At 37.4% G+C, this 15787-nt stretch overlaps 2 protein-coding genes across 4 annotated transcripts; both read right to left on the bottom strand.

Annotated features, from left to right (window-relative positions):
- Window positions 1-1309: 1309 nt before the first annotated feature.
- On the bottom strand, window positions 1310-3592 carry tmem141 (transmembrane protein 141). Its single transcript, XM_044096213.1, has 5 exons — window positions 3421-3592; window positions 3184-3250; window positions 2254-2337; window positions 2042-2158; window positions 1310-1903 (listed from the first exon to the last, which is right to left on the bottom strand). Exons 1-5 carry the CDS (start codon window positions 3472-3474, stop codon window positions 1842-1844), a joined length of 384 nt encoding a protein of 127 aa, XP_043952148.1. The 5' UTR covers window positions 3475-3592; the 3' UTR covers window positions 1310-1841.
- A 2807-nt stretch (window positions 3593-6399) lies between these two features.
- zmynd19 (zinc finger, MYND-type containing 19) lies at window positions 6400-13156 on the bottom strand. Of its 3 annotated transcripts, XM_044096211.1 has the most exons (7): window positions 13100-13156; window positions 12779-12995; window positions 11352-11411; window positions 11146-11252; window positions 9890-10030; window positions 9587-9767; window positions 6400-8688 (listed from the first exon to the last, which is right to left on the bottom strand). In XM_044096211.1, exons 2-7 carry the CDS (start codon window positions 12827-12829, stop codon window positions 8545-8547), a joined length of 684 nt encoding a protein of 227 aa, XP_043952146.1. In that variant the 5' UTR covers window positions 12830-12995; window positions 13100-13156; the 3' UTR covers window positions 6400-8544. The 3 variants fall into 3 exon arrangements, with proteins under 3 accessions (XP_043952146.1, XP_043952145.1, XP_043952147.1); XM_044096210.1 differs by lacking the exon at window positions 13100-13156 and having other exon boundaries at window positions 12779-13065; XM_044096212.1 differs by lacking the exons at window positions 12779-12995; window positions 13100-13156 and adding an exon at window positions 12465-12580.
- Window positions 13157-15787: the final 2631 nt, after the last annotated feature.

Here is a 15787-nt window from a genome sequence, read left to right as displayed (position 1 = left end):
AACTATTGCATAATGCAAACCTTTCCGTTAGTCGACCTGTCAGACCGGATTTTTGTTCGTTTTCTCTCTTTACCAGTGGTGTAGTGAACTGGACTACTTAACATCCGCCCTGCTGAACAGGGTGAGTGCCTGCATATATGGCAGTATCAGTGCATACATGACAAGGCTCATTCAGTTCATAGAGCCTGTGTTGGGATGCTGAAATACAAAGAATAGGCTTAAAAGTATTCAAGAGGAGCTGAATCAGATTTTTTAAATTGCAGTGAGTGGGTGAGGAACAGGGTGGGAGAGACGATTCAAGCTTGAAAAAGATGTGGGGAGAAAAAAAAGGGAATAATGAATCAGTGCTAAAGCCTTCTTAAAATAGATGGATTTTGAGAATCGTTTTTATTTTCTTTCTGCATCACTGGTATATTGTCAGCACTTTATGTTGTTCCTTAAAGTGATGCTTGGACTGTGGCTTGCATTCACCTGTGATGTGAGCCAGTTTTGGGACATTTCTCGGGCAGGCTTGATGTTCTAACATTTTGGGCATGACAGTAATATTTGTGTATTACATAGTCAATAAAAATCTACATAAAAATCCATACATTTGGGGCCCAATGAAAGATTTTAACCAGGTCAAGTACGACTTGCAACTCCGGCAACGGGACAGAGAAACTGAAAATGCAAACTCAAAACATTTCCGTCTCAAGACAGAATTGACACCACAAAAATAATTCTGCTTCAAAAACAATGTAAAAATATTCAAAATAAATGATCCTCCCTGCTGGATTCTTCTGCATCACTCGTTTATAGACTGCAGAAATGAGACAAAAATTCCTGCTATTCTTGTTTTTAATTTGAATGTTCAGAATTTTTTTTTCTGCTTGACAGATGGTGCAATAAGTTGATAATATTCAGATTAATTAACAGTTTACTTGTGTCTGCAAACCTCATGGAGTGTCTTCAGCGTTAGAATACTTTTATTGATTCATATACTGTGGCCGTGAAGATAGCATTGGAGAAGTTTGGAGCAGAATGTGAATTGGTTTGGATGAAAGTTAACTTGACATTGTAATCTGTTTAATAGGTCTGTAGATTAACAGTAAACAGAACTAAATTCATTTATTTCATAAACTGTGAAGGCCCTAAAGTGACTGAATCATTATCAAGGGAAGTTGTTGTGTTGTGCATCAAGTAAATAGAAAAATTATTTTTCAGTCTTTGAGTTTGTTTTTGTGATATTGACACTATAAATAGCAAAAATATATGAAACAAATACTCTTCTATAATTCTGCAGAACAGTTGAACACGAATAAAGTCAATGTTTCTTTGAGACATAATGAGTTTATTTAAGCTTTTGTGGATTGATGGCAGGTCAATAGATATCTAGTGGAGACAGCAGCAAGCCGTTTTCAATTGTTGGATTTCAGCTTTTACTAACGTTCATGTCCTTAGAAGCAAAATCCGATCATTAGCTGGTTTAAATCCCCAGAGCAAACAAGAGTACCAACAAACAGCTTGATACATCCCATAATACACGCACAGAAACAACCAGTGGCTGGTGGGAGGTTTAAGTCTGTTGCATGACAAACCAACATGTCCACACAATAATACCAGATCAAGAAGCTTAAAATCAGATTTCTGCTAAAGACCCAAATTAATCCCTGACCTGCAATTTAGCGAATTCAGTTCTTTTCAATCCACTTTAATGCCGTTATGAAATTCAAAAATCCCATGAAGTGAACTTTGTGGAGGCACATGAAAAACACTTAAAATAAATATAAAATGTATGATTTTTTTCTTCAGTCTTTATACATATTTTTCCTGGCAAAGAGGCGTCATAGGTGAAAGACTGTTTATTCCATGTTATCTCCATATTTTGTCTTCTGAGCAGCTTTTGAATCCTCTGGGTGAGATACTGGAAGACCAACACAAAGAAAAGTAAGCATAAAAATCCATCTCTGCAGACTTAATCCATAGGAATTGAAGAACTAAGTTGCTTAAAAATACATTTTCATATTTAAACAATATCAACAGGGATTTCCATTAGTCCTACCTGTTGGTGGTGGCGGTGATCTGTCTGGGACTTTACCCGTCTCTAGCAGCAGCCAAAGGTCTGAGCATTTCTGTGTTTCCCAGCGAGTTACTGCGTAACTACAAAACGATGACGCCACTGAAAGAGGACGTTTCAAATAAGGCAGTCAGAAATTGGAGCAAATATCTTTCCAGTCTATCTAACATGAGTATTTAACAAGTTTAACTTATCACTTATTGATATGAGCAGATTCCACTGTAGGGGGTAGGGGAGCCTCATCTGCAGAGCCTTCTGGATGGCAAAAAACCCCGTGACACCTGTAACATCATCACAGAAGGTGCCTCAGTCAGACAAGCAAGGAAGGGAATGAAAACATAAATACTGGAAACTCAAAGGTATTTGAAATTTAAATACATACTGTTGCTTTTGCTCTGTTGTTTATTGAAAGGTTTTTAGAATATTGCACTATAACAACAAAATCTTAGAAGTAATTTTGATTTCTAAAATACAGACAGAGGAGTCCATTATGAATTTATTTGGGCTATTCATACAGTGGGCAAGCTTTAAATCTAAGGAAACTATAGGTGAAAAGAGAAAGGAAATAAAGGATGAACAATAATTCATTCTTACTTAATTCATCCATCCAGACAGATATGCTGATAAGTTTTAAGCAACAAAGTTACAAGAAAGGAAAATGTTTTTCCATAATAAATGTTCCTTTTCCGCTCTCATCAGAAGTAACTCTGTCATTTGTACTTGCAGATATATGCACATTCAAACTATAGTTTAGAACTGCATAAACAGATAAACTATACTTCTCAATTTTATCTCTAAAAATAACCCAAAAAGTTTCATCTGAAAATTGAAACAGCATGGTATCACATTCATTTGCTTTACTGAAAAAAAGCAACTGAGAGGCGACTAAATATTCTCCAGAGTTTGTACCAGATAGTCAAAGATTACAGCTCCATCCTGTGGTTAAAAATGCTTTTCACTCAAGTTTACTTTCACACAGGCATTAAATTGGAACAAAAGAGCTGTAATCTATTTAATAATACGGGAAACAAAAAAGTTTAACACGTGACTTTCTTTCAAGTAAGACACTGCTGAATTAATATTATTTTTACGTTATTTTTAGGAACATATTGTAATTAAAACATTACCTAGTGCAAAGGTTCCAGTTCCCTTCATAAAGGCGTGAGACTGACACGCAGCGTAGCTTTGCAACCCCTGAAAGACAAACAAAACAAGACAGAATACCTGATTTTACAGTATATTATTCAGTTATATATTAAATAAAACGTTTTTTAAAATCTAGAATAATTTTATATTCATGATAAAGTCAAATGCCCTTAAGAGATCTGCAACTTTAGACAAAAACAAACAACAGTAATTCTCACGGGATGTTTTGCTGCTATCGCGTCGTCCACCTTTGTCAGACCGAGGTTCACCATGTTGACAAGTAGCTTAAAATTACAAGCTTCTGTTATAAGGATTAAATTCAAATACAACTTATGTCAACACATAACTCCCCTGTTATGAAACTTCCGCGTTGAAGAACAAGAAAAGAAGAAATAGAGAGGCGTGTGTTAAACAACAGCGACACTTAAGGGCCGAAAGTGCTACAACACATTTCTTCTCTACAATGAAACGCAGGACGGATCGAAATAAATATTCGTTAAATTATTGTAATAGTTCCATTATTATGTTAAAGAATTAAGAAACGAAAATGAGAATAATTAAATTTATTTATTTATGTGCAAACGTCTAGAGTCAGTCGTTATTTCTTCATATGCTATGTCCTTTCAAAGAATCAAAACTTAAAAACTGTAAAATTTTTCTAATTGCTCTTCAGTTCCTTCCACTCAAGAAAAAGTGTTGTGGTTCCTTGAATTTAAGAAGAAGAAGAAGAAGAATATTGAAACAACGCTCATGACTCTTAAATGCCCTTACATTTTTATCCCATTATATCCATATGCATCAATAACTGAGGACTGACCAATATGTGTATTGATGATTTCAAAGATGGCACTTGACAAAATGTCATGTCTGCTAGATGTGTTTATAACATTGTTTGTTTTCATGAAGCACTTTAAACTGCCTGGTTGCTGAAAAGTGCTATGTAAATAAACTTAATTGATTCAATGTACATTATTGAATTTTTTGTGACACACCAGCACAAAGTAGCCCTTACCAACACTAGGAAAATTAATCACATGCTAAAGTCTTGGCCACATCAACATCAAGTCTATTATATTTATTTATTTATTTATTTGTATTTTAAGTTAAGCACTCTGTATAGCCTTGTTGCTGAAAATGTGCTATATAAATAAAGTTACCTTTACCTTTTACCTTAATTTGAGTTATCTGTCTGTCTGAGTGCCTTTCTACCTTTCTGTCTGTAAAATATCAGACATTTAACACAACATAACACAGCATTTTAGCTCCACAAGGGACATTTCTAAAAAATCTGTTAGCCCATATGTCAATATGCAGTAAGTTATTTGCTGAAGTATGACAGATTTATAATGTCTTGGGTTTTCTATCCATCTAACCATTGATCTGATCTGAAAGATGGATCTATTTTTCCTTGTAGCTTAATCATTAAAAGTATTCTAATGAATGTAACCATTTTTTTAAAAATAACTTCCAAAGAAAAATTAAAAAAAAAATCAATACACACTATGGTGTTAGTTTAAGGATGCCATGCTTCAACGATAGCACCTTTGACCTCCCTTCTGACCTCTGACTTAGCACAGCGGCCTGAAACAAACCTAAGTATTCTCCTGGAAATAGCGGGAGAATGTGAGCAGAGGAGGCAGATGGAGAAAATTCAACTACTGCTGAGACACAAGTAACAACATGGAAGATAAAGTTACCAAAGAGCAGCAGAAAGCAGCTGCACATCTGTTACTGGTTACACAGAGAAAAGAGGAAAAACTTCATGGATGAGAGCAGGCTTAACAATGGAGCCTTGTTTGACTCAACAAGGTGACAATCTCAAAGGTTTAAGTTTGAGTCATACAGGCTGAGTTGAAGCTTATCTACATGTGAAAAATAGTACAGGACTGATTGAACACATTCACTCAAGTGCTGTTAAGAAAATAACACGTTCATGCGAAACACAAAACTTTTTTTTGCTTTGTTCACAACAAATTCTTAACAAAAACTCGGAAAAATTAACTGCGATGCTTTTACTTTTTCATTTCTCATCACATTACAAGCACAATGTATTTTTCTGTCATAGACAAACATGGAATAGCACTCGATTTCATATCTGAAGGAAGACTGTCGTTTTTAGCAATTTGCACGTTTCAGAAACAGCTGCAAGTTTTCTCTACCAGCTTTGTTCCTCTAAAGAGGGACATTCTTGCTAATTTGACAGTGCAGTACCTATGAATGTCAATTTTCAAGTCTGGATGTCAACTGGGCCAATTGAACACATTGTAGCTCTGGCAGCTTCATTACTCATCTCCTTGGACAGTTCATCGCCATCTTAAGTTTTTTTGGCTTCTGGCAGCTTTTATTTGCTCTCAATTTACCCAACAGACTTAAGTATAGAGATAGGGTTATAATGATGCGCAGTCTAAGGTTTTCTTAACATGTAGTAATTTGCATGTTGTTTATTTTTTATCTCTTCCATCCAGATCACCTCCTTCCCTGTGACCCTGACATTAAAACAGGATTTCTTATGACTTTATCTTGATCACTTTTTTTGTGTTTGTTCATCAATGTTCTCTTAACAAACCACTGAGGCCTTCACAGGACAGCTGGGCTTATACTTAGGGCAAACTGAAATGTATCCTATTTACTAATTCAGTAACTTCTGACAAATGGTTTTCCTTAATTTTATTCAGGGTTAAAAAATATATATTTAAATACAGTATATTTTACCAGTATATGCACTACTTATGTTGGTGTCTCACTTAAAATCCCAATACACTGACATGACAAACTGTGAAAAGGTTTATTGTGAGGCACTGAAATATTGCTACATTTGTATGATTTTAGATTGTTGTAGTTTCTAATTTCTGAGCATCTGGTTGCAGTAAAATAAACCTGAAAATCTTAATATTAATGCCATATTTGCTGAATATAATACAATTTTTTACTCTGAAAGAGAATTTTGTAAAGTGGGTCTATTTTTAATGGATAAATTTTTCTGTAGCAAGGAAATATTCTAATTTTTTTCTGTGGGATATAATAGGAAAGGCTTCCAGTGTGACAACGAATATTGTTTTGGACTGAACTGACAAATGTAGCAATTTTGATATCCAATAATATTTTAAAACATTAAAATATTTACTGGTGTAAACTAGCCTTAGCGTTCGTTTACACCAGTGCCAACAACCTATTAAAACTGAGCCAACAGCAGCAACTGAGGTTCATTTAACCTTTATTATCATTTTACAATGGAAAAGCAACTGGCAATTATCTCCAACTCTACTTCCTTTCACATAGTGTAGCTCTTTATTTCTAGGTGATTAATGCTTAAATTTTTTTAGAAAAACAAAGTTTTTGACGCAATCTGTACACTCTGGGGGAAAAAAAAAAATTACATCCCTCCTTTCAATCCATCAATGAATTGAACGCAAACAGCAGGAACCAAGTTTTAGTGCAGTATTGAAAACCTGTTCAGATTCAGACACAAAATAAGAAAAAAAAAACAACTTGCATGTACATGAGCGAAAACACATGCTCAAGTGTTCGCACTCCTCGTCTGAGACACAAGAGGACACGTTTAATAGGTGTGCATCGCAGGAAATACAAGGAAGGCAGGTGATTGGAGAATAAAGTCCACCACTTCACTTTTTGTTTTGTAGGAAACAAAGGCAGACGTTGAGAGCAACCAGTCTCCAAACTTTTCTGTAGCAGGAAATTCAAGTTTTCCCTCTCCCCAAGACTTCCCCCTTTATGGAAGATTTTAGTGACAAAGACAGTGTGCAGTGTGTTCACCTAAAATTTAAAAAAAAAAAAAAAGAAAAAAAAAAATGGAAGGGCAACACTGAGGAGGACTCATTTGGGTATTTGGGAAAGCACAAAAACCCAGAAATTTTCAACTCAACCCAAATGCAATCAGCTAGAAAAGGTCCCATTTCTTATATTTACCTTCAAATATTAACACGTTTCACAATCAAGTTATTAAATAAATATATCTCCATAGATTTTCTTCAAAAACAAATAAAAAATAAAATAAAATAAAATAAAAAAAAGAGCAGCACCCTCTCCAATTAATGCATACAAACCATAAACCTGCAAAAGAACACGGCTGGAGGCAAACAGAGACGTATTGGAAGGAAGGATTTGAACCAGTTAGGAGCAACAGGCTACAGAAACCAAGAGCAGACTTTGGTCAAGATACTTCCTGCGAGTTGTGATAACATGATTAGTCGGATTCTGCTGCCATCACTGCTTTTATTTAAACGGGGGTGATTGGAAGGGGCAGTTTGAGTAACATCAAATTTTCAACAACAGGAAAAGATCAGATAAATAATGCAAAAATCCAGCATTGGGTGGGACAAGTAAGAAAATACAAGCCTAATCCAACCAATTAAAGCAAAAATAAACAGGAAAAAATTCTAGTAGAAAACTAAGCCTTTATTTTGGCAGCTATTTTTTTTTTGTAGAACAGTGAAAATATTTTTCAAACCACCAATTTCTGATTAAATAGGACATTTAAAATTGAATAATATGGCCCCTTTAAGAGCAAAAAAAAAAAAAAAAAAAACATACATTAAACCTGACCAATGAGCCACCATTTTTAATGTCCTTCAGCACATATTGGCAGTACACACACACACATACACCCGCTTGCATACACCAGCAACATATGCACTCAATACTGGTAGTGTGATCCAATCGGTGAGATCAGCAATGGGGGGAGAAGGATGAGACGAGGTGCTTGGGGTGTGATCATGAATGCAGCAGCCATTTAGTTGCATGAGGGCGGTCGGAGACGGAGCGATACAGTGAGAAGGTCCATGTCCCAACATACCAGCTGAGCGACGGGTCCTGTAGCCCCGTCGTCCCGCACTTCCTCCGCAGTTAGCGCAGGCGTGGCGGGGTGGAAAGTGGATGATAAGAACGGCCTGTTCGACTGTGGTCCAAGGGAGCTTGTCAAGTTTGTCAGTGAGACAACTCTTCCGCCCTCCTCCCCTCACTTAGAAAACTATAGCAGCAGGTTGAGCTCAATGTTCTCCCTCCATGAGAACTATAGAGACAATAAAAATAAAAAGAAATAGAAGAAAAAAAAATTTCCCTGCAATCGACATGAAAAGCAAGCTATGGAGAGTTGTGAGTTCTGGGAAGTGACAGATGTCTTTGCTGTGTTCTTCTTCCCCCTCCTCCATGTCGTTAGCGCCTGAACAGTCAGTCAATCAAACATTGTCTTTTGTCATCAATTCTCTTGTCAGCGAGTTCATGTTTGTCCCCTCCCCAGATCCTCCCGCAAATCTAACCCTGTACCCCCCGTTGACCCTCCTCCTCCTCCTCTTCCTCCTCTCACAGCCGAGGGTGAGGGCTGATCACCGTTCGGGCTCCGACTCCAGCGCCAGCACCCGCTTGCGCTCGCGGCACTGCTTCTTGTGGGCGGGCCAGTCCCGCTGCTGACACTGGGAGCCGCAGTAGCGGGCCACCTGGCAGCGGCCGCAGATGTTAAACTCCCGCAGCTGTGAAGAGATGGGAGTTTGACGGTCAATATTCCACCTGCAGGTTTTAGTCTGTGCTATGATGTTGAACTTACAGAATTTACAGTCCCTGTAAAGTAAAAGTAAAATCAAAACGAATCTGAGGGTGTGACATGAATTTAAATTCAGGCAATAATACTTTGTACCAATTATTCAAATCGAAAAGGCTTTGCAAAATGAATCAATCTTCCTGTCAGGTTTCTGTGTGATTGTGAAGCTGTTTGCTCACTAATGTGCTCCAACAAACTTATGAGGCCTTCACAGGGCAGCTGGATTTAAACTGAGATTAAATGGCCTCAGTCCAGGAGGTTTTTCTTTGATATAGATTCACTTCTTTTCACCATCGTTCCAAATTTTGCCTTCTGATCATTTGATGTTGGGGTTTTACAAGATGAATTATTTCTATTAGGTATTAATTATCTGTAAAACGTATACCAAAGTATAACATTACAAGATTCTCTTCATTCCTCATTTTAATATTTGTTAGTTTCGTGTTAAGAGCTTTCGTAAAATAACTACGTTTTTCTATGAATATTGCAACTTTATTCTCGTAATCAAAAAAAAAATATTAAAGTTGAAAATTTACGTGATCGAAAAGTTGATGTACATTAAAAGACCAAATAAATAAAAGCTATAAAACATCCTTGTTAAGCAATGTGATAACATTCTGAAATATGAAAACCCAAGGAGTGAATTGCTGAAAATATATGCCAATATTTAACCAAAAATTTGTTATCGATGTCATTGATTAATCGCCCAGCCCTAATGTGGTGGAAACCGGTGTATAACAAAAATTTTAAAGTTCCAGGAGTATGAATATTTCATACCTCCAAGCAAATCAATTCAGACCAAATCCAAAAATGTAACACTGATTACTTACCCTCCTCTCAATAAGTGAACAAGGGGGGTAATGACACTCATAGTATGTACAGGAGCATTCCTCTTCCTCCACTAGCTCCCCGTTAGCATTGTAGTAGCGTGTGCGGCTCAGCTCCAGATACTGCTCCTCCACTGGATCAGCTGGGACCTGCTGGATGGCCAGCCAGTACAGCGATTGCTCTCTGGACAAAAAACAAAATGTCCCATTAAATGGTTCAATACCGATATTGCTGTTAAATGCTGATACTTATCGTCTTATTGGTTGTGTAAGAACTCTGCCACATGTGTAAATAGGTGGTGTTACCTCTGCTTGCTGGAGATCTCCTCTGGCTTGGGGCTCCAGCCCACCGGTACCAGTCGTAGGTTGTCTAGCCGGTTATCCACCGTCACAGAGTTGATGTGGATGACTTGAAAACTGGGGGCAATGCCTCCTCTGTGCTTCTCCCTGGATAAAGACCAACAAGTCAGACGTGCTTCCACCAGCGCACAGGGGGAAAGTAAAAGCAAAATTGTAGGAATACATCAAGAACTCAAATCGTTAAAGGACGGCATTACTCTCGTTTATCCAGAAGAGATTGAATGCAGGGGGTCTTAACTTAAAGTTTTGTGATCATCTCCATCATAAATAATAATGTTTAACTTAATAAAGGATTAATATTTTTTTTGTCATTTGTTAAATAACCAAATAACCAATAGCAAACCAACTAAAAGCAGTTTTAGTGCATGGTTTGGCCTTTTCAACCCATTTTATGAACCACATGTCCTGTTTAACTTCATTTTTATGCTGCCAAGACAACAGGAAGTACAATATCTGCGATGTGAGAAATCACACAAAAGCATAAATGTAATCCTGCTCTTAGAAAACAGGAGAAAAGAAAAAAAAAATTGGAAAAATTTCGTATTTCAATTCTCGTTTTTCTGTGAACCCTAAATGTAACAAGAAATCAAACTGTTTGGTGGAAGCAAATCCATGTTAGGTATTAGATATACAGGAAATAACTTATAAATAAATCAAGAGCCGAGCTGAGACACTGTTATGGTACTTGAGTTTTAAGGACTCCTGACTGAAAATTTTCTGAATGTTTCCATACGAGGGAAAAGGTGTTGTTAATAGCAACAAAAGGTAAAATATTTGTTTAAGCATCTTCTTTAATACAGACCACCTATGAGAAAATACAATCAAAACTTCACACTCTGAAACTTGGATTTAAAATACATATAAAAGATGCAAATTGTGTACAATCATTTTGAAATGAACTATTTCTCTTTGTTGGCTTTTCTTGCTGGAAAGTGTTAGACGTCTCACCTTGGCGATTACGCAAGAAATTACCTGCAAACAACGAACAAGGACTCATCTCACAAATTATCGAAAGAGACTTTTGTGGAACAATACTTCTGACTTTATCAGTTTGCGTTTAATGTCTTACTATAGTTTTGCTTGTTCTAATGGCTATTTCTGTAATCGTCAATACAAAAAAAAAAAATGTTTCAATCACAAGAATGATTCGTCTCTTGAGAATATCCAAAGAAAAAACGTAATGTACAAAATAAATTACTCACCACAGCAGCTCGTGCAGCGGCCTTCCAGCCCAGCGGCCTTTGCCGATGTCAAAAGCGTAAGCGAAGATTTTTGCACCATTGCCGTCAGCATCGACCTCCATGCGAGCCTGAAAAAAAAATAAAATAAGGAAGTGAGGTAAACGGCCCTCGCTGGTGTTTTGGAGAAATGTGGTGCAGCCCAAAAGGAAACAATTCTGACACTTTACCTCAAAGGCATAGTTTTCAACTAGTGGTATGTCCTGCTCGTCAATCAGAGTGTATTTTGTCTGAAATGAGAAACGCAGAAAAAAATTTAAGTCGCTGCAAGGTAAGAAGTGCTCATCGCTGCCTCACTGTGCAGCAACACAATAAAAACAGATTTACTCCGCCACGATATTAATTAATAATACTTTTTATACTCCAGACACAGGAAGGATATCAATTTTCACCTAATGTATCACAAATCCAAAATCTCTTTTCTTAACAGAAGAAATGAATCATTACGTAATAATTTTTCATTCCCTGAAAAACTCTCCGTCCACCTCCAAATGTAGAGAATTTGGAGGTGGACATTTCTAAAGTAAAATGCATGCAGAGGCTGCGGTATCAAACTGTTGAAACTAACTAGAATAATGCAAGGTAGGTGATATTTGCAACATGAATGAAGAGAGTACAAATTCTGGGAATAGAACCTTAAAAATTTTAACACAAACTGCTCGGATTGTTTAGATGAGTCACGACCAGGCCTTACATAAAAGAGACTCGTTTTAACCAGTTGAGACCCACCTGAGCCACCTGACAAACGCGAGTTACAGACACATATTAGGTCAGCGCTAGAAATACTGCAAATGCACAGGACGCGGGTGTCTGTGTCTTCGCACCAGACGCGTCCAATTATGCAACATGACACCCAATTTCCACTGACAGATCGCAGGGGATGGGTCTTTAAGATGTAGAAAAATCATGGCCAAATGACTGACTGGAGGCAGGGGATGCAAGACTGGTCACAGCTTTGACCGCGACTCGCAACACTGGAATCGGGAGTGTCTTGTGACAGTCAGCCACAGCTTAACTTCACGTTTTTGTTAAAAATATAATGATTTTTTTGTAATGCAACAGCAACAGAACTAGTCTATATATTTAAAGTAGGACATTTGTGATTTGGAGTGGCGTTGATTTCCTCATTCGGACACTACAGTGTTATCCACATAACACGGCTAACGTGGTGATGCTAACGGCACCGCCGCAGAATTCTATCCATTACCGTGAAACTACTTGCATAAAAATGATAGAAAAAGCGACAGCAGTATTGACAGCTAAGGACATAGACACAAACTGACTTGATGTGTTCAAACTTAGGACATTTCTTCCTGCTAAAAGCTATCCATCGAAAAAGCTATATGCTAGTGTTAGCTTGAATCCGTGAAAGCGGCAGAGTTCAGAGCAGCAGTCCGACTCGGCCGGCTTTTCTAATCCGCTCAAACGCGCATAAAACGGTAGATCTAGCCGTTTATCGCACACATAGCCGCATTGATATCACTACTGCCTTTTGTTTCTACCAACTAGCCAGCATTAATGAGATTTTTAATACGTCTTCCGAGATCCCCGCGGGCCCTCCCCCGGCCGCACATGGCAGTACTGGAATCCAGCTTACCTTCCCGGCTACACGGCCGAGCCGTACAATCCCAAGCTTGAAATCCGACATCAGGGGAACGGACGGTGATGACACAGTGGGCCGTGAGATTCAACCTGCGAGGTTTGTTCGGGTGTGAAACCGGACGGGCCAGCCCCGCTGCGATACCACCTTTGGGCTAAGTAACGCTTTCCAGGCTTCCGTCTGGCCGCAGCCCAGCCTCGGTGACACACGGCCGCTGGAGAGCAAGAAACCGAGCGAGATGTCGAGGGAGAGGGGCGGGGATTAGCAGGAAACCAGACCTACTCATCAGAAAGACCAATCAAATTGATTTTTACTTACACAAGGTGCAATCACGTCGGACAATAGAGACTGATAGCTAGTAAAGATAGCCCATTTAAATTTTTACGTCATGGACTCTCGTGATCACATCCGTTTATTTTCGCGCGAAATGTCAGACGGCTCGATGCCTGAGATAATTAGTTTGGCGCTGCTGATGTTAGTTTTCAGCAAGTAAAACATGTAATGCTGGAATTTACTATAAATTGCGTTTGTTTGGGGTAGGACAAATTAATAAAAGTAGAATTAATAGAATCTGTCAATTACACAAGAAATAAATTGAGTAAGTTTAGTTTAGCTGAACTGTTTCCTGTACTTAATGTAGTTAATACATCTTCTTTCATACTGTTGTTTATTTGACGGCTTTGAATACTGCCTTTATCTGTCTTTTTCCACACTTTATTATTTGAACTCAATGGTGGTGGTACAAAATACGGAAGAGAATGAGGACCACTGAAAACAATAAAAGAATTCACTTCAATCTCAAAATTCTGACTTTTTTCTCAGAATTAAATTTTTTTTCTCTGAATTCTGACTTTAATCTCAGAATTCTAGAATTAGTGCCCCTAATCCTCTTCCATAAGAAAGACTTATGCCACATGTCCTTTATCTTTCTGCTGGCCTTTTCCGAGGCCAGAACTTACATGCAGACTCAGGAAAATGTGGTGTCAGACCTGGTAGAAATTCACATATTTAAGGGTCTTGAAAAGGTCAACACTATATATGTAAAACACAGAGACATGACAAACAACCACGCACACACACTGTGTGCTGTTATCAGTTTCTGATTTGAAGTCATTGTACATGAAGTATATTTTATATTAAAATAGTCAATGAATAAAACAAATTAGCAGTAATTGACTGATCAGGAATTCTTTGAGAACGAGTCACTGAGCTGTAGTCGATCACTCATAAAGAAGAAATCCCTTCATGTCGATTCATTCATTATTTAAAATGTTTTCAACCCCTCATACCAGTGACGTAATACGCCCAGTCCCATCATGTGCTCCTTAGATCTGTCAGGTGACGAGAATGGGATAATTTGAAATAGTGAAACCAGTCAGCGCCCTCTGCTGACTTCAAACTGTATTACAGCTCTTCTTTTTGCATAGCCTTTTGTCTCTAATTTTAAACATAACATGTAAATAAGAATTACTTTAAATCAGTTAAGCAATCCAAATTATTAGCTGTCTTTATTTCTGAGGTAAATTTAAAAAATGTTTTTGTATCTAGCTGGTAGAGATTTGGAATTGGGTACAGAAATAATCACGTGTTTGAAAAGAGAAACATGAAAGTTAATCTAACAAAGTTTACAGAGTTTATTGTTTGTGTTTTCTGTGGATGTTTTACATTTAGTCATGTATTCTTTCTTCCACATAGTGGACAAAAGCCCTTAACTGTCCCCTGAGGGGAAGCACTTCAGTTTCTTTGCTGGTTTTAACACGTACACAAGAGTTTATTCATGTTGGTCAAACAATGGTTCTCTTGTCCTCAACTCTTTTTCACCTGCTTTGAGCTTGAATGTATTCAATCTAGTCAGTGACTTTTATCAAATACTCCCGAGTACCTTGAATGCAGAATTTCTTGAGCTTCTGCTTCCTCTGATATTCATAGCACCTTCTTCTGTTTGTTTCCTATGTCCTCACATGGCATGCAAGAAACTAAAAAGTTGACCTTTTTTGTTGCCTTATTCCAGTCTGGCACTGATAAACAAAATTGATCATTTTTATATGTTAAATCTTTAACTTGTTTTAGAGATCCAACTTCTTTTTTTTTCTACTACCTGCTGACAGAACAGTGGTTTGGGGCGTTTAAGCCACCTTTCATTTTAAAGATTTCTTGACTCGTTCCATGGACCAGAGTGTTGCTCAACTATTTCCAAACCAGCTGTCTCCAAGGAGTGGCTGTATCACTGATCCCTGCGCATTACATGATGAAACCAAGTATCTATCACACCCATTCTGCCTGAAAAAATACAATAAAATAATAAGATGTTCTCTTATTGTATCTAATGCCAGGGAGAAACAAACAGAACATTTTTATCAAGCACGGATAACAGAAATCTGAAGTCACTGTCCTTGAGCAAAACAATGAACACGGCAGCAAAGGGAATTTTATGGCCAATCCAAAGCTATTTTTGCTTCCCTTTTTATCTTCTTCCATGTAACGTTTTTGAGATTGAGATATGATTTCAAATAGTCCCTAATATTAAGACAAAGTAAACAGAGTTGAAAATAAATTTACTTTCCATGTTTATGCATTTCTTACCGCATGGCAGCATCCCTAGTTTTTATTGAAAAAAGGATTTCTGTGAGTTTGTCATAGAGTGGCTTGTAAAGTTAGTCACACCATTTTAACTTTTTCACAATTTGCCAAGATACAATCCCAAACTTTAATGTATTTTACGGAATCTTATGTGATAGATTTTTTTACACAAATGGTGCATAACTGTGTAGTGAAAATAAAATCAAACATTATTTTCAAATTGTTTTGAAAAATAAGACCTTGGGAAGTTCAATAAGCATTTGTACTCAGCCTTCTTTACTCTGATTACCCTAAATAAAATCCAATGTGACCAACTGCCTTCAAAACATAATACATTTAACCCCTCCAACAGGTTAATCTTAACATAAATTCAGCAATTTTTTGAAGGTATTAGGTGTTGGAATTATATATAATATATTTGTGAAC

The sequence above is a fragment of the Gambusia affinis genome, linkage group LG17, assembly GCF_019740435.1.
Source record: "Gambusia affinis linkage group LG17, SWU_Gaff_1.0, whole genome shotgun sequence".
Taxonomy (NCBI): Eukaryota; Metazoa; Chordata; class Actinopteri; order Cyprinodontiformes; family Poeciliidae; genus Gambusia; species Gambusia affinis.
The sequence above is the reverse complement of the archived record's forward strand: the minus strand, read 5'-3'. Positions and strand labels throughout refer to the sequence as shown.